General features: G+C 40.1%; 1 protein-coding gene across 2 annotated transcripts in view; it reads left to right on the plus strand.

The window, feature by feature from the left end:
* The first annotated feature begins 20,571 nt into the window (after window positions 1-20,571).
* LRP2 (LDL receptor related protein 2) overlaps window positions 20,572-24,180 on the plus strand; it is a 144,667-nt gene continuing 141,058 nt past the window's right edge. For both annotated transcript variants that reach the window (XM_087949765.1, XM_087949766.1), the window contains exon 1: window positions 20,572-20,805. In XM_087949765.1, the coding sequence (XP_087805891.1) occupies window positions 20,712-20,805 (94 nt within the window). In that variant the 5' untranslated portion in view covers window positions 20,572-20,711. The remainder of the gene's footprint in view (window positions 20,806-24,180) is intronic.

Raw genomic sequence — 24,180 nt, forward strand, 5'->3', positions numbered from 1 at the left:
AACCTTGCATTGTCACGGTGTTGTCATGTGATGTGTCAGGACTATTTTCCCCTTCGCTAAACCAGGCAGGGGTGGGGCCAGCACATGACGCATCCAGCCCACTGGCCGTGAGTTTGACACCCCTGCTCTAAATGATGTATTTGCTTTACAACTGGACAAACAGCCCTAAAAGCCACTTTGTGAATGGCAGGCTTCCCTTTGATGGCCACAGCATACATAACATGCTTTTAAAATACCAAATGTGGCCACTATCCAGAAAAAGATAGGGCTATTTATCGACTCTAACTTGTTTCACTGGGCTGCCATGAAGATAAAAATATATTTGGAGAGAAGAATACCACTTAGAATTCCTGGAGAAAATAAATGCAACAAGTAAATATATCAATAAGGAAGCCCCCAAAAGAGCTGATCTCTTGGACATCCTGCTGTAGCTCCATGACATAATTCAGATATCTTCTTGACCTTCATTTCTCCCTTTTCATCTCCTTGGGAGCTCAGGAATGAAGGTGACAACAGTCATTTCATGCGAATCCCAGAACCCGCTGAAGAAGCTCTACCTGGTGTCTCTGACGTTTCCAGTAGAAAGGTCTGAAAAACATTTGACTCAAAAAAGATGGATGCCTTTCAGGGTGAATAACAAAAGAAATCACAAGATCACAAGAAGGAAAAGGGCAGGGAAAGTTCAGTTTGTAAAACAGCACAGCAGTTCATCAGGCAGACAAAATATGAATCTCCTAATTTCCGCTTATCTGTGAATTGCTCCCAAGAGCCAGAATGAATATCCTGCTAGCACTAAACCGACTGGTGTTCTGGTATGGAATGACACCAAGGGTGCAATTCTGTGACATTCAGCTAGGACCAAGTGCCACTGAATTCAATGGGATTGGTTTCTGCGTAGATATGGCTGTGATCATGATACAAAGTTCCTTGAACCTTCCCAAGAGAGGTCTGAGTCGGAGATGAAGAACCTTTTACCTAGTAAAAGCCGCATTATTTTATGGGGGAATAATCAGGGGTGAAAGTCAACCACCTCACACCACCTCAGGAGAGGTGGTAGGGACGATTTGAATTGGTTCGGAGAGGTGGTAGGGACGATTTGAATCAGTTGGCCCCTCCCACGCCCGCCCGCCTTCTTCCTTTTAGAGACTGAGTCCCACCAAGCCACGCCCACCAAGCCACGCCCACAGAGCCGGTAGGGAAAAATTTTGAATTTCACCCCTGGGGATAATCTATTGGAAATCATATGTCAAAATTGAGGGGAGGGGCCAAAGAAACACAAGTGCAGAGCCAAAGCTAGATTGGATATAGCCTCCCCCCCATTATCTCCCTTTCTCACTTCCCAATATCCTTTTCTCTCTCCCTCTTTCCCTTCCCATCCAGCATGCAACTGTTCTGACCCAACTCTGTTACCACCAAGAAAATCTCAAACAAACGCAACAACTCAAACCTTCACAGTTTTAATCTACAAATAACTTCTTTGTAGATAAAAGATGGCTTGCAGCCAGTTAGTCCAACCAGAAAAGCCTTGACATAATTCTTCAGATAAGCTGGAGTCTCTACACACAATGCTGGGTTCTTAGAGTGTTTTTGCCTTTTGCAAAGGCAAAAACCTTTTGAAACCAGGCTTATATTCCCTGGAGGGAGGGGCCATTACGTTGCATCCTTACTCCTGAGTCGCCTGTGCTGCTCCAGCTGTTCTCTTCTACAAATCATCCTTCGTTCACACGCACTTGGCACAGGCTCCTCGGGAACCTCCTCATCACTGCTGCCAGTTCCCACAATCCCTGAAGGCAACAGTCTACTCCCTGATGGTCCTGGCCCCTCATCCGAATCCTCGCTCTCCTCAGCTGTCCACACTTGCTGCCGGCTAACCACAACAGCAACAGAGAAGGCTGTTGTAAAGTCTCCATTGGTTCCTTCAGTCCTAAGAGTATCATGAAAAGATACTAAGGGGAGGTTAGAGTCCATCCCCATATGTGTTTCAGTCATGTGCAAAGAGGGAGGGACAGTGGGACGATTGAATTGTAAGAAGCAAAAATGCCCCATTGAGAAGAGGATAAGTCCCCTCTCTTTTGTGCTCCCAACCCTTCAATTGATTCCTTGTAATTTAAGAGGGGGGAAAAGCACTAATGCATACCTAAATTGTAAGATGTGAGAGAAATAAATAATAGCAATAGCACTTAGACTTAAGCACTTTATAGTGCTTTACAGCCTTCTCTAAGCAGTTTACTATTGCCCCCAACAATCTGGGTCTCGGAAGGATGGAAGGCTGAGTCAACCTTCAGCCTGGTGGGATTTGAACTGCCAAATTGCAGGCAGCTGGCTGCCAGCAGAAGCAGCTTGCAGTACTGCGCCACAGAGTTACCACTCTAACCACTGCACCACAGAGGCTCCAATGTAACGTATACATTGATCTTGACTCCTCTTTGTGTAGAAAAAGAGATACAGTTTCCAGGAAGAATTGTGTCCATTTGTACACAATATTTTTTGGCAATTCAGATTATTTCAGCCAGCGCTGCCTAGCTCTGCTCTCTGCTTGCAAATTAGTCATTCTTTACTGGTGGTTTTGAAAATCATCGGTCCCATTTGCTGTGACAATTCTGGAAGCCACAAAACAGTGGCTGATTGATTTTAAAAATATAGGGGAAGTCCTGACAATCCCTGGAGACAGCCAGTGTAATTTGAGTTGCAATAATTGAGGTGCATTTATGTACAAAACACCTTGTAGATAAATGCTGCAAGGAGAATATGGAGGGTTCCTCTTCCTGAGTTATTCCACTTTAAAATTAGACCTTAAACTATTTTTCTCCGTGATTTGGGTGGTTTTAGACCTGAACAAAAAGAGTCTCACACAAACACACGCTCATAATGTATCTGAACCTCAGAGAACTCTGTTGTCCATTGTGACCACAGGGTGTCAGCCTTTACCCATATTTAAATGGAAGAGGAGACTAGAGGAGGCTTTGAAAATAATTTTCTTTGTAGCTTGCATTTATTTATTTATTTATTTATTTATTTGATTTGCCAATTGTTTACAAGATAATAAGTATAAATGTATACATAGTTGTGAGTACATGAAATGGTTACATATAAGAAAAATAAAAGAATAAGAGAAACAATAGGACAGGGACGGTAGGCACGTTGGTGCGCTTATGCACGCCCCCTAATTAAGGGGCATCAACTTCCTAATTTCTTGCTTTTCTTAAAAAAAAAAAAATGTTGCACCCGATCAGTGTAGATCTTATTTTAGGAATTTTCTTTTTTCTATTACATACAATAAATTACAAGGGGAAAGTTTTGTCCTTTGGTACTGGGATCTAAAGGCCCTGCACAGGAAATTAGTAAACCAGACCCTGAGTTTCAAATAGTTGGTTCAGCCAGTAGGGCAAATGGAGGGTTGGTGAAATTAGAAGAGAATGGCCCCAAATCATGGGAAATTTCATGGCATTTCAGTTGGTCTAGGATAGTTAGTTGTAATATCTGGCTCAGTAGATTGAGAAAAACAAAACAAAAACCTTTTGCAGAGGGAATAAGGACTAATGGCTGCCATACTCATCATTTCCTGCAGCATGGGCCCATAGTCATATAACTGTGGTTTTAGTAGGGCAATTAGCCACTACTCCAGGAGTCATGCCATAAATCCAAGATTTCCTAGAGGAACCTTTGCTGCTTTTTGTCTTTTCAGCAGGGACAATCTTCACAATCTCTGGGCACTTCCAGAGACAGAATAAAGTTATTCTGATGGGGGAAGGAGTGACGTACTTACAACTTCTCCTCCTGTTCCTGGCCGAAGCTTGCGAATGCTCCCTGGCTATACTGTCATTGTCTGACAAGAAACCAGGATAATCAGCAGGCCATCAGGACCGTGGATAGCTCACTATGGGATTGGAGAGGTTCAGCCGCAGAACATGAAACTTACAAATGCTAACCTCATACTGGGCTGTCGTTAGCTAGGATCTAATTACACATTAAGAAGCGTGGCGTTTTCAGAGACCGTGATCCTTTTCTTGAAGCCAATCCCTCTAAACTTCTGTAGTTCCAAAGCTCTATGATAAGGAAGGAGGATGGATCATGATGGCCTGGAAGAAAAAATAATAATGCATACCCGGTCTTTATTGATCTTAGTAGTCTTCATTCACAAAATCATATTGTCCAATGTCAGTGAATGAAACAACCTGATATGCAGTCTTCCTTAGCATGCACATCTGGTGAACATTTTCCCCCTGTAAGTGGGTGTTTATAGGTACCCTCTATCAGATGCCCGTTTTACAGCGTAACACTGCAATTGTTATAGAAATGAATACCTTCCATGATAACTGTGTCCCTGTACACATGCTAGTTTGAGAAATGTTGAGATAAGTCTGATTTATGAAAAAAAAAATGGCTCAGACAGAAATTGCCTGCATCTATACATGTTACCACATGGCATTCCATATGAAAAGCAGATTTTAAAAAAGACAGGTGTAGAAAAGGATGGAGATGCAGATCCCTTTATTTGTTTGTAATTATGCCAGTTTCCCAGTCTTAGGACAGAACAGCTTGTTTGCTCATCATTTGTTAAGGGTGAGACTATGCTGGATTGTATCAGTTCAGTCTGCAGTATCCTTCTCTGTTAGGGAGAAGATGTCTAACTCTATGTATGCGTATTAGGAAGCAGTATTCTAACTCAATACTTCTCAACTGGTCATATCTGTAAGCTCCATGAGTGTGCATCAATAACTGATCCCGGGATGGATGCTAAAATTTAATTTTAAAGAATCCTCCAACCTGTCAAGGAATGCCCCAAAACATAAGATGTGGCATTCTCTTGCAAGATTTCAGGAAAGAACATCAGCATCTCATAATATTTGGGAGTCTCTAATTTTTGACCATATTAATACAAAAAAAATAATTTATTTAATGTTGAGGTCCTTCTAGGCAGCCATGTATGATGGGCTCCCATCCAGCACTGCGACACCTATGCCTGCCTTATATTTTTAAAAGCTTTCTGTGACAATGTGGTAATCCACATAGAGTTAGGAATTTCCTCCTTTTTGCAGAATGTGCTGGTATTTTCTTAAGATATATCCAGTCTTCAAAGTTGCAATCTGAGGTGATACAGTGCAGGAGCAATTTAAGGACATGAAAGCTGCTTATCTGGGGTTTTTATCAGATTCTGGTTGAGGGCAGGAGTGGGAAAACTTTTAGCAGTTGCAGCTAGAGATGCCTCTTCTTTTTAAAAGAATTAAGGCAAAATAGGTCAAAATAGGTGTGAGATCAGTTTTGATCCTTATTGGGAGGTGAGTAAAATCATACATCCATGTAAACTGGAGTCACATGATGCTGTGCTCCACTGAAGAAAGGAATTTTACTTATAACTTGGCTATATATTAGAAATGTAGCAATTTTCCAGTCCAGAACTATGTTTGCTGAAATAATCAGATTTTCATTTTCTGACAAAGGCATCTGAGAGGATAAAAATTCCTATCAGCCAGGTACAATTAAATTTACCTGATTTGGTTTTAAATTGCCTCTATAAGTTTTCTAATCTCTCTAGCATAATGATGAGCCTGTGAGCCTATTATTTTGTTGGTCTTGTAATCCTTTAATTAAACTCCCAACCTCTTCCCATTGAGCTATTCTTCTCTGTTGTCTCAGTATATCATTAGTAACAACAAATGCCTTTTGTTTACAAGGACAGTTCTGTTTGAATTAAGTATCACCAGAGGCTCATGAATTGTGCCATTTCATAGACTAGAAAATGAAACAGAGCCTTCCATATACAGTGTACACATACCTATGTATTATAGGCTCCTATAATAGAAAGTAATCACTTTCTTTTACTTTATTCTTGAATCAGAATGTAATGTTTGTCAGCTAAATAATGAAAATATTAACAATCTGAGAACTTACTCCTTTCATTTCTTAATCTACTCATATATGGATAGGAAATAATCATTCTGAGACTCTGCCACATCTTCACCACCAGCGCCACCATTTATTGCTTGTAAAGCACTTAATGGGCCCTACATCCTAACTAAAAAAATTAACAATACTAAAAAGTAGAAGCTTTTAAAGTTTTCTATAAGCCTATAGCCTAAAAAGAGGGGAGTGGGTTGGAATGAGGTTTTTTTTTTTTGAAAGAACAAAGGAAACTTGGTAAGTCGGGGAGACTAAAAGAGTTAATGAAAACAAGAGTTAACTTTGAAAAAGGCACATCCAAAATAAAATGAAATGTGGGAGAAATATAAACAAGAAAAAACTGGGTTTATAATGAGCCTATCAGAGCCCAGTCAATCATTTAAAAGGAGATAGTGCCGCCCATCAGCAGGATCATCACAGAAAATGTATGTTTGCAAGAAACAGCACCAGAAGATTAATGGTTGAACAGCAGTGATCAACAGAGGAAGAAAACTGAGCAAAACCAGAGAAGGAAGATAAGAAGGAACAAAATCAGGAAGAGACCAAAAGGTTAAGAGTGGGACAAGAATTACTTGCTATCAAACAGTAGAGGAAATCAAAGCAGAAATTGACTATCATTGCATATGAAGTACACCAAGTAGACATTAACTGCTCCTTCTCTTGTTTTATTTGATTCTGCTGTTTATTCTTGTATTATTAAAAAGGACCTGTCCTGCTGTATATCTCCAGGAATTACAGAATCATCAAAGCCATACCGTTAAAATATACTCAGATATAAAAATGAGGAAATATCCCTAAAATTGGAACTGTACTTTTATGAAAGATCAGGTGTCAGAGTGAATTAGCTTTTTCTTAATTTGAGGAAAAGAAGCTGTGTTTTATGTTACAAAATGCCTTTTATCATAGAGATATGGCTGTACTTATGTAATGACATATTATAACCACCTGTAATACAGCTGTACATTAACAGAAGGAGGCGGAGAAAAAGGATTGGTGGCACAGAATCACCTGCAATGAATGAATTCTAATAAGGATTCATTTATAATATTTCATTTATGTAAAGTGATACATAAATAGAAACTGTAGTCCTCCAGTTTTTTATTCTATAGTAGAACGAAGAATGAAATTAAAGACAGCAAAATTAATAGCATACAAAGTAAACTGCATATAAAATATGGATATAAAATAAACTGCAACATCTCTAAAAAAAAAACCAGATGAGGATGCAGAGGTCTATGAAGCTTCTCAATCATCCAGGTCATGGTCAAGAAACTTTTTCAGTTAAATGTCTTTAAGAAAAACCAGAAAGTTCAGTTGCCTCTTGATAAAGCACTTTTGGGATGATGGTGATGCAGGTTTAATTTCCAATTTATTTTTTGGTGATTGGGCTTCAACGTAACTGTGGCTGTGCTAGTACTGTCTCTAATTTTTTAAAAAAAATATTTTCTCTAAAATTGTGGGAAAGGTTGCAGAGTTACACAACACTTCTGTGCCCCTATGTAGGAATAAGAAAAGAATGCCAATTATTTCTGTTCAGGTATGCATACATTTCCATACATTCCATATCAAAATAAAACTCCTTTAAAAAGAACATCTTAAAGATAAACACTGATTAGATGGGTTTGTGATTTGCAGATCAGATGGAACAGGGTTTCTCCACATTCCCTAGCATGCTGAATGGAAAATTCTAGGAACTCCAGTCCATACATCTTAAAGTTGCCAAAATTGAAAAATGCTAAGATCAGAGGTGGGCTGCTGGGGATTCGCAGGGGTTCAGGAGAGCCCCTAGCTAAAATTCTGCACAGTTCAGAGAACCCCCAAATCCCACTCCTGGCTGGCCCTGCCCACCCCACCCTGCCCCTCCCAGGAGTCCCCACGTGGCCCGTTTTGGATGTAGGTAAGTGCAGGGTGTGCGCGGACGCTCGGGGAGGGTGAAAAATGGGCCTCCTGGAAGTTTGGAAAGGCAGGAAACGGCTCCGTTTCTGGCTTCCAGAGAGTCTCTGGAGCCCAGGGAAGCTGTTTTCGCCCTCCCGGAGGTTCGAGGAAAGCCTCCAGAGCCCAGGGCGGGCAAAAACGCCCCCCCTCACCCTGGTGCAGGAGGCTGATTAGAACACACCCACTATGGCCATTCCCACCCAGCAACTGGGCAGAGAAACTATTGCTAAGATTTTTGAAGTCATTTCCTGGCTAAGATACAGCATCATTTACAATGGATGTTGAATTGAAACCTAATGGTTTTGGCCAGCATATATTCGTAGCAAATTAAAGCCTCTGAGTTGAGTTTGCCTCCTTGTGACTTTCATAAGCCTGCAAACAGGTATGATATGGACATTGTTTTCTTATTTAAGATTGAATCCAACATTTTCATTTCAGTAAGGCTTTCAAGATAGCTTTCAAGAAAACTAGCAAATAAAACATATCTCGCTTTATATAAGATGATCACCTCTACCTGCAAAGCAAGCATATCTGAAATTCAGAAGATCATTACAATTGGAAGATCAATAAGAATAGAATCAGATAATTTCCCTCCAAAAATGAACACTGTATTTCATGAAGTCTTTTTTTCACTAACTGTACTGCATTTATCTCAACCATGAATATTTTCTGTTGGCCCTGAACAAAAGAAAGAACTGGAAGAACTTCTAACTTCTAGTGAAGAACATTAACTTAATTTCATAAAGGAACAAAGATGTGATCAACTATGCATAGAGTACATAGCAGCATATTCTCGGTTCAACGGCTATGATATAAAGGCTTTCCTCCATTATTCTTTTTTTTTTTTTACAAAAGCTGTCAATTTGGGATCAAGTGATTCAGCTAACTTATTGACTTTTAAAGTTGAAAGAGGAGATGAAAGAAGAAGTTAAGATAGAAAGCTCTGTAAAACAAGTATCTGGGTCTATAAAATAATGACAAAGTAGAAATTTTGGAGTATAAGATAGAAATTATGGAAAAAGAATTAGATAATTGGGTCTATTGAAATTGAGAAAGAAGGAATTTACTTTGAGATTTAAAGTAATAAATCCCAGACGATTATGGTGAAGATATTAGAGAATATTAAAGTGTTAACATTTTTTTATTGGGATGAAGATACAGAGGTCTAAATTGATAAGTTATATAGAATAAATACAGTTCTGTGAGATTAAGAAATGTTCTAAGGGAAGTTTTGGTGCACTTTGTCAGGAAGAAAATAAGGGATCTGGTTTTGCAGCAGCGTTTTAAGACTGAAAACTGATAATATAGATATAGTTGTTCTTAAAGATTACTATTAGAATTTTGCATAAGAGAAAAGGACATTGTTTCCTTTTAAATCAAAGTGGAAATGATCTCATTTTGGTAGGACAATTGACAGACATGATTCTTTACTTTTAAACAGCAGACGCTTAGACTGAATTCTGATTGAACTGTTTCGCCTTTTTTATTTTTTCAATCCAGTTGAGGACTCTCCTATTTTCTGGTAGTCTCCTATCCTACAACCAAGCCTCCTTAGACGAGGTCAGGTAATCTAATAGTAATATTTATAAGTTTAGTGGCATTGGATCCAGATTATAATGTTACAGTTCATCGCCTGAAAATAATACCTACTGCATCAAATATGATTTATTTCTGAATAGGCACCGATAGGATTCTGATCTTTTCACTTACTTTTCATTAGAATCATGATTCATTTTTCATACTTATTTCAAATGAGGCTTAAATTAGACTAATTTAGAATCTAATATGTCAATTTCCACAGTATTAATAGCTTCAGTGCTATTCCTAGTTGAATTTGTGTTCCAGGGTTTGAAGTTGTAAGTTGAAAAAAACAAATCAGGCTTTCCTCTGAGAATAGTTATTAATAGTTTCAAGAGATGCTATATAATACCAAGGCATTCAAACAAAAAAACAATTTTAGAAAAGCTAATGAAATTGTGGCCATGTAAATGCAGTTTAATTGAAAAGGGATCTAGCTCCTTTTTGACGTTCATTTTTAATGGTAAGAATTTTCTATTCATCAGCAGGTTTCACATCTTGATAGGATAAGCATGAAAGAAAGAGGCTCTCTTCTCTTAAATAATCCAAAGTGTAATCCGTTAAGGAAAAGATGACCCCACTATCGGCTGATAAAATAGAATGGTCAGTGTTATCAGACTGTCTTAAAAGAAAACCCAGCCAGCAATTTCTATGAAACTGGCTGTATCCCCAATAAAACAAGAAAGCCTTCAGATAAATAAATGCCATTATCTCCTCTTCCTTGTGGTAATCAAGGATGACTTCTGAAAGGTCAAAAAAATGTTTACACCAATCTGCTGGTACAGAAACCAGAACTGGCTATCTTAAGATGCATAACTGGAAGATTTCTTTGATCTACTGTAACAATTGCATGGCAAGGATGATGGTACTATTCTGGTGGGTTAGGAGTTAAGGTATAAAAATTTTTATTTTATTAAATCAGATTTATCTTTTATCCTAACCACTCTCACTGTTTTTACTATGATCCCATTTGAGGTCAAGTGTAGCTATCAGCCAAAATAACTTGCATATTTTATTTATTTGGATCCCACCTTTATTATTTTTACAAACAACTCAAAGTGGCGGGCCTAATCAACAGCCTATCCTGTTTTGCTTCAAGACCCATCTCTACTTATGATATCTCAGCCAGAAGCAATGACTCACGAACAGTATTGGTTCCCTCGATAAAAACACAAATTGGGAATGCAAAATGAGTCTAGCACTAGCTCAATGAGCCAGCAGTGTGCTGCAGCTGCCAAAAAAGCCAACACAATTCTAGGCTGCATAAACAGAGGGATAGAATCAAGATCACGTGAAGTGTTAATACCACTTTATAATGCCTTGGTAAGGCCACACTTGGAATACTGCACCCAGTTTTGGTCGCCATGATATTAAAAAGATGTTGAGACTCTAGGAAGAATACAGAGAAGAGCAATGAAGATGATTAGGAACTGGAGGCTAAAACACATGATGAATGGTTGCTGGAAATGGGTATGTTTAGTTTAATGAAAAGAAGGACTAAGGAGGACATGATAGCATTGTTCCAATATCTCAAGGGCTGCCACAAAGAAGAGGGAGTCAAGCTATTCCCCAAAGCACCTGAAGGCAGGACAAGAAGCAATGGGTGGAAACTGATCAAGGAGAGAAGCAACTTAGAACTAAGGAGAAATTTCCTGACCGTTAGAACAATTAATCAGTGGAACAACTTGCCTCCAGAAGTTGTGGATGCTCCAACACTGAAAGTTTTTCGGAAGACATTGGACAACCATTTGTCTGAAGTGGTGTAGGGTTTCCTGCCTAGACAGGGGGTTGGACTAGAAGACCTCCAAGGTCCCTTACAGCTTCTATTCTATTCTATTCTATTCTATTCTATTCTATTCTATTCTATTCTATTCTATTCTATTCTATTCTATTCTATTCTATTGTACTCTATTCTATTCTATGAGAGTGAATCTCAGACATTCTGTTTGCAGTTGTGGTGTAAGCTCTCCCCTTTTGTATGTCTATGTGACATCCCAATGCACATGCAACACTAGCAGGGCTTGCATTGCAACAGCATAATGTTGCTTTAATTATTTGACTCCATTGCAAGGATGCCTTCAAGCTCAGGAACCACTTCCTACATCCCCAATTTAAATTTATTGACGCCAGTTGCTCAGCCCATGTAAACATTTCCAACCTTGTAAATGCTCCAGGTTGCTAAACTGAACATCCTTTTGATGAGCTTTACAGGCAGATCAGGCATGATGAATACCAGCTTGGGTTGTGACTGCTGATACAGGTGGATAGCTTTACAATCATACCAGTCTCATTAGGCATCAACTATGATAGAATGGGAGGAATAGCCACAATGCTTAGCATACAGCTGTCTTAGTGTAGAAAGGAATGTTCAAAGAGTGGGGTGTACATGTTTATATCTGTGGGCTGAAGAGGCTTTGCTGCTATACAGAACTAACAGATAACTGTCTGTATCTTAAGCTTCAGTGCTGTCGGCAGAGTTCTCTGGAGTGCAAGGCATGCATAGCTGGGCTCCCCATCTTAGCAATCAGTTAAACAGCAGGTGGCTTGATTTGGGAGAATAGGTGCACTCTGGTGCTTGCATACACAAAAGAGGTTGTCCTTAGTCACCGTTTTCCAACCTTGGCAACCTGAAGATGTATGGAGTTCTCATGCTGGCGGAGGAATTCTGGGAGTTGAAGTCCAGACAGCTTTAGATAACCAAGTTTGAAGAATGCTGACTTAGAGAGTGTGCCTCCTGCCCATAGATTGTGCTGCTTTAGACAAGGGTGTAATTCCTCTAGGATTGTGTGCCAACTTTGCAGCAGACTGAATTCAGGTGCATTTTGTTTTTAAAGACTAAAGGTCTGGCCAGGGAGCTTCTGTGCCTGTGGGCCCGAGACACTCATCTCCTCTGCCTTGATGTCTGTATGCCACTGCTTCTTTTTGTTCTATCACCTTTGCTCTCTAAATCCTTAAATGGACTTTGGCTGGTTTTGTTTTTGTTTAACCCTGACTGAGGTGTTACTTTCCCATATGTCTCTCTCTCTGGCTGTAATTCTTCCCCCCTCCCTTCAAATTAGATTTCAGTCTGTAAAACTGACTTTTGTTCCTCACAGTCTCTGTCCGGGAACACTCAAATTTAAGGAAGCTGCTGTTATTCTCCATACGCTCTATGAGATCGGTCTTCTTCAACCTGAACACAATTACTTTTATCTAACTGAAAGGAAAAGGATTGTCTTTTTTGACTGTAAATGTTTGTAACGATTAAAGCATAGGCATGTCTGGGTTATGGGGTATTAATTGTCCCCCCAGCTTCCATGAATGGAGTCTCTCAATCCACCAGTCACAACTTTCTCACAGCTTCTGAGGGAAAGCTTGCTTGGTAGTGCTGTCACCATCCAATTTATTCCAGTGAAAATCTTTGTGTGTGTGTGTGTGTGTGTGTGTGTGTGTGTGTGTTAGTTTATCCAGGAAAATGAAAGTGGCAAACTGTCTAACTTGGCAGCCGGTATGGACTCACTGTCAGAACAAGAATGCTGATTTAAAAGAAATGCCTTATGTGTGTGTACATGCAAGTGAGTGGATGTGCACATATGTAAATAAATAAATGCTCCAGAAGTCAATTGCCATTTTCTTCTATTTCAGATACTGGTTTTCCTAACCAGGAATATTCAGTTACGTACAGAAGAGAACACAAGCAGAACAAATACGGAAGACATACAAATCTCAGAAAATTAAATAAAATCCAAAAATGCTAATCACATCTAGCTGACACTAGTTCTAAGACTGCTAAGTATTTTTGAATCTCCTACAGAGATAGTATTCAGCAGGTTCTGACAGGTTCTGGAGAACCGGTAGCGGAAATTTTGAGTAGTTCGGAGAACCGGCAAATACTACCTCTGACTGGACCTGCCCTCATCTATTCTCTGCCTCCCATTGAGTCCCAGCTGATCGGCTAGGTCTTCTTTTGTTGCCCTGCATAGGAGAATGGACCTGGAAAGCAGGTTAGTGGGGTAGGAAGGGCATGGGATTTTGCAGTAACCTTCCCCCAGGATTGGGGAGGGAATGGGGATTTTTGCAGTATCCTTCCCTTGCCACACCCACCAAGCCATGCCACGCCCACCAAGTCACACCCAAAGAACCAATAGTAAAAGTATTTTGAATCCCACCACTGATCTTCTATCTTATATTTCTGGAAACTGGAATAGTATTTACCTGGTTCTAAGCCAGTTGTGGACGAGATCCTTCTTTTCCTGTGAGAGGAAAAACTCCCTATTCCGTTTTTTCCTCTCTTTTCTCACTCCTGCTTAATTCTTTAGTGTTTAACTTTCCCAGGCTTTGTCAATGCTCATGATTTAGACCAGGCATGTCCAACCTGTGAGGGCCACATGCAACTCTGGGCAGCTAATATGTAGCTCCACAAGATTGAAAACTATTAACTTTATTTATTTATTTATGTATGTATGTATGTATGTATGTATGTATGTATGTATGTATTTATTTATTTATTTATTTATTTATTTATACATACGTACACACACACACACACACACACACACATATTCACACGCACATATTCACACACACACACACATTGAATATACTATATATATTATAGGTGGCCTGGAACAATTCCTCTTCACTCAGTGCAGCCCAAAAGGTTGTATATGCTTGGTTTAAACCAGGGGTGTCCAACCTTGGCAACTTTAAGACTTGTGGACTTCAACTCCCAGAATTCTGGGAGTTGAAGTCCAAAAGTCTTAAAGTTGCCAAGGTTGGACACCCCTGGTTTAGACGTAAGCATTAGATATGATTGACAGCTCAAAGTTAGGATGTCCTTTAACTCTGTTGGATTTGAACCAAATGTGCAATGGGATTTAAATTTAAGATGAAAGTTCTCCCCATTTCACTACATCTTGTTTAAAATGAAACTCAGGAATACAAGATGTTTTGCTCCCCATACTAAACTAGGGAATACTAGTTTTCAACTTTCAGTTCCTACATGCCCTACTAAAAGATAAAGATGGGATGCTCCCCACTAGGGCCTGGCCAACTGGGTTGCTTCTCAATGCTCCATCATCCCATCCACTCTGTACAGTGAATAGCCCACTGACCCTGTATTGTGACCTCTTAAGTGGGCAAAAAATTTACTTTTGCAGAAGAACCACTTTTCTTTGTACCACAAGACTAATCATTTCCCATCGTTTTTAAATTGACCATGACTATTGCGATACCATGATTCCATATAACAGAGGTCAGGAGACTGCATCTGATATGCTCTTATCAATACAGTTCTACAGGCATGTGCTGCAGGATAATAAGTTTTGAACAGGCTAATCTTGCATATATAAATCATCTTTATGGATCAGTCACAGTTTCAGAACCCTAATTTGTGGCATCACCTTAACGTGTATTTGTATATTTATTAAAGGATCTATGAAGTTTGGTAGCAGGGAAAATATCAGTATATATTAAGTCGTATTGAGAGCAAGATTTTGATACAGGTTTTGCTGTATAGGCATTCTAACCATGTAACAAACCTATACTTTATTAAATATCTTGTTAAGTAGAACAACATTCAGCAAATAAATATACTATTTCTTTTATATGAGAATAAACTATAACATTCTAAATTAAGGACTAATGCATAGTTAATAATTGGGAATTATAGCAATTGTAGACTTAGCACATCAGGAGAAGTGAAGGTTTACTGGAATTATAGTTTACAACTATTTAGATGAAACTAACAACTATTCTTTGAGGCAAATTAGACATTTCTGATCTACCCTACTGAAGAGATAGATAAAATAGGAGACTAACTCAGTCTAATTATTGACTGAAAGTGCATTGTACTTTAGTGAACAATGTTTTGTAAAGCAAGGTACAGCAGGTTGATTCACACATAATGGTAAATATTTTTAAACCAGAAACACTAGGTTCAGGTATCATATTTAGCTAAATGCATATAAACTATACTATACTTAAGTGCAATGTTACATTTTACAATTCATGTTACATGGCCAAGCTGCTAAACTATTAATATACTCCAATTTTTATTCTGTCAAAATAGCTATTTTAAGTCTTTGTAATAAAAAAATTAAATGGTATTGTCTTTCATTTTCTGAGACAAAGTTGCCAACAAAATTGCTAGAGGTACTAATAATTATTTTACCATTTTAGCTTTAACTTTTTGACATGCTTTGCCCCTCTTTAATTACTGATCCTTTCTCAATTTTGACATACATTAACCTAAAGACTTTGCCACACTTTGAGAAAACAAAAAAACTGAACTCTGGTCCAAATTCACATTTTTAACCTGAGTGGCTGGGTCATGTATTTGATTTACTAGCAACTTGTGCAATGGACTGTTTTGAGCAGGAAGCCGCTAACAACTTTTCTGGTTTTTTAAGTGAATAGACAAACATTCCCTAATCTAAGCAAACAAATGCAATTGTGGCATATCTCCTTAAATTACCAAGAGTATCGTTTCCTTTCCTAACCTGAATGATAATATTGACTGAGGTCAGAGTCTTAGCAAACATAAACCTCTCATCAGGTTTACTGAACATTTTAATGTTCACAATGCTGTTGAACATGAACAGGTATTCAGGCTCAAATGCAGGGAAAAGAACCAAAGTTGTTTTATAGTATCCAACTTTTCTAGGTTAAAATAAAGATCACAACCCCAAATAATCATATAGCCAATACTTGGCTCTTAAATATAAATTGGAATATATGTTTTATCAGAAAGATTGAAGTAACACAGTGTGTTATACCCTACTGTGCTGTTTTGTTCATTGATGCAGAATGTGAACCCAGCTACTGTGGCTTATGCAATTAGCCACAGTTAGGCAATTGTGGCTTAAGCATTGTACAGATATCTGAAACCAGACATGTTTTCTTAAAGTGGTATATTGAATGAGCATAAAACTCTGCCCACTTCTGAGAAATGCTCATATCTAAAAAAAAGAGATGTGATCCTCACAATCCCTTTTAAGAAGTTGTCTTGGCAGCCATATACATCTTTTAAATGAACAAATAAAATATGTGTATCTATTTAACGGACAATGCAATAAAACCGGGTTTTGAACATAAAAAGTCAAAAAGGGTTAATATTGCACTATTATTTGATTTTCATATTTCACATTCAATGTATCTTTGTATATTTTTTTAGATTTGTAAAAGATACTGTTCAAGCATCGTAAGAAAATTGAGTTCAAAATATAGTGATATTCCCCATTTCCACATTTGGGAAGTGATATTCCATAGAATACCCCATGATGATTAGGTGGTCAAATACTTTGGCCACCTAATGAGAAAGAAGGACTCACTGGAGAAGAGCCTAATGCTGGGAACGATTGAGGGCAATAGAAGAAGGGGACGACAGAGAATGAGGTGGCTTGATGGAGTCACTAAGCGGTTGGCATGAGCTTAAATGGACTCCTGGGGGTGGAAGAGGACAGGAAGGCCTGGAGGAACATTGTCCATGGGGTCGCGATGAGTCGGACACAACTTTGCGGCTAACAACAACAATTCCATAGAAGCTCTAGCGTCTTTCCAAGAAAGACTGGAAACAATCCTGTAGAGGTCAAGCTAAGCTGTTAACAAGATGCTGATGATTTTTTACCCCCTACTCCTACTGCATCCTCAGACCTTCTGGTTCCCTGCCTGCAAACCTTCCAGCTTTCTTTGGGACCAGATTGCTTGAGTGAAATGGGTAGCTGCACTATTGTGTCTAGGCCTTTGCTGGCCATGCTTGCTCGCTTGCAGCCTCGGTGTAAGCAACCAATAAGCAACAGTGCCTCTGTTTTCTATTGGGGCGACGGAGATCAGCAGCTTTCCCTAGATTCCTACCCCCTTCCTTTTGCTTGGGATTAAAAAAGGAAGACCTCCCTCCACCGCCCCCACCCCAATCCCTTCTTCTCCAAGAGCAGCTGGTTTCATTTGGCCAGTTTGCTGCCTGGGACTTGCTGTGAAACCATGACAAGAATTCCACTGCACCACAAAGCAAACAACAATAGGAAAAGCCCTTCCGTGCAGAAAGGAATGTTTCAAGCCCTGTTTGCCCACAGTGCATGGAGGCAGGCTGGCCGGCCGAGAGCCTGGAAAAGCCGTTCCCTCCCTCCTCTTCTCTTCCTCCCCCTCCTCCAATCTCCAAGGCTCTGGATCTTGTGATGGAGAGATCTTATCCCTTCTTTGTGATTCAAAGGTGCCAGGAAGCTCATTGAATATTCTGATCTGCCCCCAGAGTTTCTTGTGGCTTGACCCCCGGTGCTGTGTCGTACCATACCCCAAGCAACCCTGAACCTGCATAAATCACAACCTTACCAAACCTGCAGACACTTGTGCTTTTCTTCTTCTTCTTCTTTTTTCCTCCTCCTTGCCTTAATGGAAACATTTTAGAGATTAGAGTCCTTGAGTGATCTAGTGGGGGGGAATAAAAGGGGAGGGGCTGAAAAGTTTGACTCCCAGTATATAATCAACAGTTCTGCCTTACTTTCAAATACTGTAGATATAATTTTGTCTTCCTTTGTACGTAGACTCTCTCAATGCAGAAGGGGTAGTGATGGTTTCAATATTTGTATTCCTCAAATTTATACCTGTTGAGAGAAGCATCTACTACCTAGATGTAAAATCATGCATGTTTTGGCAATGGAAACAAAAATGTAACTCAAGAGCTTGTAGTTCGTGGCATTTTTTTTTTTAAAAAAAAACCAACCTCCAGCAACTTGCAAACTGTCTTACATGATGGATCACTAGGAACGCTGCATATCGAAGCTGCACAATAAAATATTATGCATTTGGATTTGACTATCTCAAAACCTGGGGTCAAATGGGGTTTTTGTCGTTTGCATTTATAGCCTGTCTTTTCTCTGAAGATCTGAGGATTGCCTTTACAGATGTTTCCCTCACTTCCACAAAAAAACTAGTATGGTAGACTGGGTTAAAATGGCAATGCTGTCCTGAAGGTATTTTATATTAAAATATATAATTATAGAAAAAATGAACAATATTGGAATAATACTTAAATAAAAGCTGCAATTTTGGATGCCTATATTTATTGTGTGTCTGTGTGGTGTAAATACTGGAATGGCTATTTTATATGTGTGAATTCATTACGACAGAGCAACTAAGATAAGAGTTTCATGTCTTATGACATCTCAAAATAATAAGACCAACCACACCAAGTTCTGCATCTCAGAATGGAGAGCTTCCAACTATGCTAGTTGTGACCTGAAGGCAATGGGGTTCAATAATTTGGCTATTCCGGACTTCCCTGAAGTTGTAGCTATTTATTTCTTGCATCTGCTTAGCAACAGGGTTTTCCTCTGCATTGCTCCACCCTTTGTTTATTAACAGAAGACATCAACAGCCCTCCAAAACTATATAAGATAAGAGAAAAAGAAAGATAGATGGGATATAACTATTGCTCACAACCTCCAAATATGGTGTACAGTGATCAAATATATAGAAACCAGGGTGCATTGTCCTCTTCTGTTTCTGGAGGGAAAACAGACTCACCATAATTATTACCAAAAATGACAAATCTTAATTCTATTCTCTGCAGTGAAGTACTCGTCTGATAAAATCTGAACTTTCTTTCATTCAGTTTTCTTTGGTATTCTGAACTTTATAATTTGACAGTGGGAGAAAAGTTATGTTGAAAACTCTTCCGCGTAGAGCATTTACAGAACTTGAGTAAGGTTAGTCACTGCAATTGTGTTTTTATTTCTATAGTGAATACTTGGACTTAGTGTTAGAATATCTGGAAATACCAATGATTCTATTGTATTTCGAATACCCAGTGATGTGGGAATCAACAATGGGGACATTTAAAATACGATTCTTCCCCCACATGTTATATTTCTATTTTCTCCTGAGGTAATACTTAGGATTTTAAATTGCTCAATTTTACACATGAAAAATTGGCTGTGGGGCTGCATTTGTCTGTACAATCTTTTTTAGGCCATTGATTATTTCTATGAGATTCCTCTAGAGAAAAAAGGGTCAACACTGATGAGATATTTTATTTTGAATCCAATCAGCCAATGGAAATATTATTTTGAAATACGTGTCACTTCAATCAGGAGTGGCAGACTTGATGCCTGGTATAAAAGAGATACTTAGAGTTGAAGAAATGTGAAACCAGGAGTTTGGAAATCTAGGTATGAAAGCTAATTGGTGCTTGTGCTCCTTCCTTACTACATTCCACTCCTCCTATATATATTTCCATCTTTCTTCATTTCAATGTTCACCAGGATTTAAATGTATATCAATTATGTTACTGCTATTGTAATATAATTGGGAATTATTCTGCAAATCACCTAGAATGGTCATTAAATCTAATTCATGTTTTGCCCACCACAGATCTCAGCACAGGAAAGTAACTATTCAGCACAGAATATTACCGTATAAACATTTAATTATTGTATGGTATTCAATTCTTTGTTTAGTTACTCTCCCCTGAGGTGTTTCGTACTAATAATCTCCAGTTTGCCCAGGAAAGAACCAAGTTTGTATCAAGTTTGAAAAGGCAGGGGAGAAGTGGTAGAAATATTGTGTTGCAGGGGGCAGACCTGGAATTGTGTAAGCAAGCATGTGTGAATAATTTTTTAACTGCAAGAGGGAAAACATAAACTTGTATTCACATGCTAGATCCCCACATGTTATTGGACTTTAAAGTGTTCAAACATTTCAAGCACATCATTTTGGATAAAGTATTTATCCAGTCCTTGTTGTTGTTTTTTAAAAAATAAATCCACTACAGGTTAAGGCTGAACAAGGAGGGCTTTTAAAAAAAACAGCTTTCCTAAAAACTCCTCTAAAAGTGGGAAGCGCTTGCCTGGAAATAACATACATCAATTCTAAACACGCGCACCCGATTCTAACTTTTTTACAGTAACGATTTGTTTTAAATCAAACCTCCTGGCATTCAGATTTTTAAGCTTGTTCAGCTCCTCTCCAAGGCAGCCAGCCGTGCAGCATGAAGTGGTTTAAGTTTTGTTTGCAAGTATCCCCCCCCCCCACCGCGCTCCTTGCAAAGTGTAGAAGGAGTGGCAACTCCTGCCCCCATCTACAAGGGTTTGGAACAATGTTTCATGCTAGTTCCGGGGCCGGCGGGTATAAAGAGCTTTATGCAATGTCTGGAGGGTGGGAGAGTTAGGGAAGACGCGATGTTTCATCGGACGAGCACTCCTTACTTCGGCAACTAGCGGGACCAGGAAGGAAAGGGGGGGGCGGTTTGGAAAAAAAGAGAAGCGCGCTTTTCCTCAGCGAGGTCAGCCCAGCAAAAGTGCTGGGAGATCGGAGCATCTCTGATGGGAGCGCAGCAGCGCATGGACGGAGGACGAGCAGCTGCTTGCAAACTGTTCCTCTTACTCGTTGCCTGCCTATTAAAAGGGAGCTGCCAAGGTAAGCCGCCCCCCCAGCTCCGGACGCCAGCAGAGAGGATCCGGGCTTTGTCTTGGTCAGAGCAAGCCTGCGCCGCCCTCCAGATGCTCTGGACTACAGCTCCCATGATCCTAGTCCACAGGGCTCGCGGTGCCCGGGCTATAGGGATTGTATGAGGGCTCCAATTTTGGAAAAGGCCAAAAGGGAGGAACGGGAGGGAAATCCCGAATGAAGCGGAGATTGGTGATGCCACAGGTCCGCTCGGTAACTCCCACTTCAACGAAGTTGAAATTCAGTGCCTGTTTACGGGGTTACATCCCGAGAAAAGACCCCCCCCACCGCGAGTGGACATCTTTCGATGGTCGACAAGGAAAGGCCGGGGAGGAAGGGCTCAGCTGTAGGATCAGTCTCTATATGAACTGGCCTGAACGAAGGACCACATTTTAAACTCCTGCAGCAGGGTGTGTGTGGGCGCGCGCGTATAGATAGGTGTAGTATGTGTGTTTGTGTGTATGTATGTTATGTACGTGTGTGTGTGTGTGTGTGTGTGTATGTATATATATATATATATATATATATATATATATATATATATATATATATATATATATATATATATATATATATATATATATATATATATATATATATATAATGTGTGTGTGTGTGTGTGTGTATATAATATATATGTGTGTGTGTATATGTATATATGTATATATGTATATATATAGGTATGTGTGTGTGTATATGTATGTTATGTATGTATGTTATGTATGTATATATGTGTGTATATATATGTGTGTGTGTGTGTGTGTGTTTTATGTTTTCGCGGGTATTTATATGTATGGTATTGAGGTTTCTTCGGGTATTTTCCCACATCTTAATAGCACAACTATTAAGAAGAAACCTAAATACGATACATACATACATACATTCATACGTTCTCTCTCGCTCTCTCTCTGCTGTCGGATTTTAAAAAGTGGTCCTTAGTTCAGGCCAGTTCAGAGAAAGCGGGCTTCCAGAGAACACCCCCTCACGGTGTCGCAAAGGAAAAGCGTGTGGATTTCTCCCCCACCCCCCACACATCTCTTTCCCACCCGACTCTCCGCCGCCGTTTGCCCGTTTTTAGAGGCGGCCTGTCGAGTTTTCCCGTTTTTTTGACAGCCTCGCCGCAACTTCCGAGGCGCTTGCGAACAAGCCCAGCGGAGTCGAGCTGGAGGCTCATCCCGGTGGCCGTTCGTCGCCTTTGCTATCCTCGCCCCACCCCGCCGTTTCCCAGTTGGCTATTATAGGAACAGCGTCTGTGGTGCGCCTGGGAGAGGGAGGGGAGGGGGGGTTTATTTGCCACAAGGGTCCCCCACGAGGCTAGCAGCCGTGTGTGTGCGCGCGTGTAGGCGCGCGCTTGGCTGGAAAGACATTGCTTGCGTTGGGGCGTTAATGCTAGCGGGTGGCCTTAAGGGAGAACTCCTTTCGGACGATTCCCCGAGTTTGACCACTCGTCCGCCCGCCCCTCCATCATTCTGAGGCAAGATTCGAAGTGGAACGCGAAAACTTTTTCCCCCTCTTAGTTTTGCTGTTGCTAGGCGACGTGGTCACCATGTGACTGGCAGTGCAGGGTAGTCTGAGGAGGCGAGGGGCGATTTGGTTTCTACTCGTTGTCCGCACGCCTTGGAACTAATAGCACTAGCCCTTAGACTTATATACCGCTTCGCAGGGCTTTTACAGCCCTCTCTATAGAAGCGGTTTACGGAGTCAGCCATTTTGCGGCCCCCACCCCCTCAACAATCTGAGTTCACTATCCTAGTTGCGGCGGATGGAGAAGCTTCCCACCGCCTTATTTCCACCTTGTAATTGCATTCCCCCCCCCTTCGCTCTTTCCCTTCTTGTCACACCCAAAAACAACAATAATTACCCCACAGCGAATGAAAGCCCTATTGTTGGAGCAGATTAGGAGAAAGAGCAAATTTCCTGGGGCACACATATAGGCCTGGGGTGGGGGTGGGGGTGGGGGTAGCGCTGGTGTATGGATGCATTCAAAAGGTTAATCTGCTTTCTTTGCTCCGCTCTTGGCGTAATCTCCTTAGGAGGATTCTGGTAATTATACTGCAAGTTCTGCTAGCAGCCCCCACCCCTTTTTTTTTGACCACAGAACTGAAGTTGGGCAGGTACCCAAAGTGGATACATACCCTTCAAAGTCTGGCTCAGAAAGTTAGAAAAACAAGATTTTTGGGGGGGTAGTTCCTGATGGTGGGCATCAATACTTTCTTTTGCCTTCGCATGCTGGGTGGATCCAATTAATCATAGCTTGTTTGATTTGTGGTTTATCATCACAGCAGTGTGATGAATGGACGTGGATATTATTTGCACCAGTGTACGAAATCAGGATTCAGATTCTCTTCTCAATCGTTATTTAGGGGAGATTGCCAGCTTTGGAATTCTTGTGGACCCTTGAAACAGGTTCCTAAAGGTGGTCATGTCAATAATTTGCAACACATGCAAAATTCTTGTGGCACTTGAAAGATTTAGGGTTTTCATGGAAGTCTTCAGGATGGGGAGAATGACACCCTGTATGTCATGGTACCATCATACAAATGATGCATACTTGTATCAGATGTCACTGTTCTGCAATGAATCATATATGTAATAGTGATAATGCGCTTCCTTTTTACAGGTAGTCCCTGACTTATGACCAAAATTGAACCCAACATTTCTGTTGCAAAGTGAGACATTTTTCAAGTGAGTTTTGCCCCATTTTACGACCTTTCTTGCCACAATTGTTAAGTGAATCACTGCAGTTGTTAAATTAGTAATATGGTGATTAAGTGAATCTGGGTTTCCCATTGACTTTGCTTGACAGAAAGTCACAAAAGGTGACCCCAAGACACTGCAACTGTCATAAATATGGGTCAGTTGCCAAGCATCTGAAATTTGATCATGTGGCCTTGGGAGTGGCACAATGCTTATAAGTGTGAAAAATGGTCCTAAGTCACTTTTTTCAGCGCTGTTGTAACTTTGAACAAATTGCTGTAAGTTGGGGACTACCTGTAGTCATTTTTAAAATTTGTTTCTCTACCAGTACATTGCATGTCCTTTGGGAAAGAAGATAATCTTGCAAATGAGTCAACACTGGAGAAGCAAGAGGTCAAAGAATGGTGCTTTAAAATGTAAATTAAATTAGATGGTTTTCTGGGTTGGTTCATCATCATTTATTTCTCCATGGGCAAAGTTTGGATGCTGCCAGGGTTGTTCAAACAGGAAAAGCAAGGGATATTATGGCTACTGTGGGCTCTACAGACTCACAGAGACTCAACTTTCCTCTTACCTTAGGCCTATCATAGATGGGCTACATCTAGATTTGTAAGGTTTTTTGCTGCACAGCTGATGTAGTCCTACTTC

The sequence above is a fragment of the Notechis scutatus genome, chromosome 1 (genome assembly GCF_049901735.1).
Source record: "Notechis scutatus isolate UNSWTSFEM ecotype Mainland chromosome 1, rNotScu1.2, whole genome shotgun sequence".
Classification (NCBI taxonomy): domain Eukaryota; kingdom Metazoa; phylum Chordata; class Lepidosauria; order Squamata; family Elapidae; genus Notechis; species Notechis scutatus.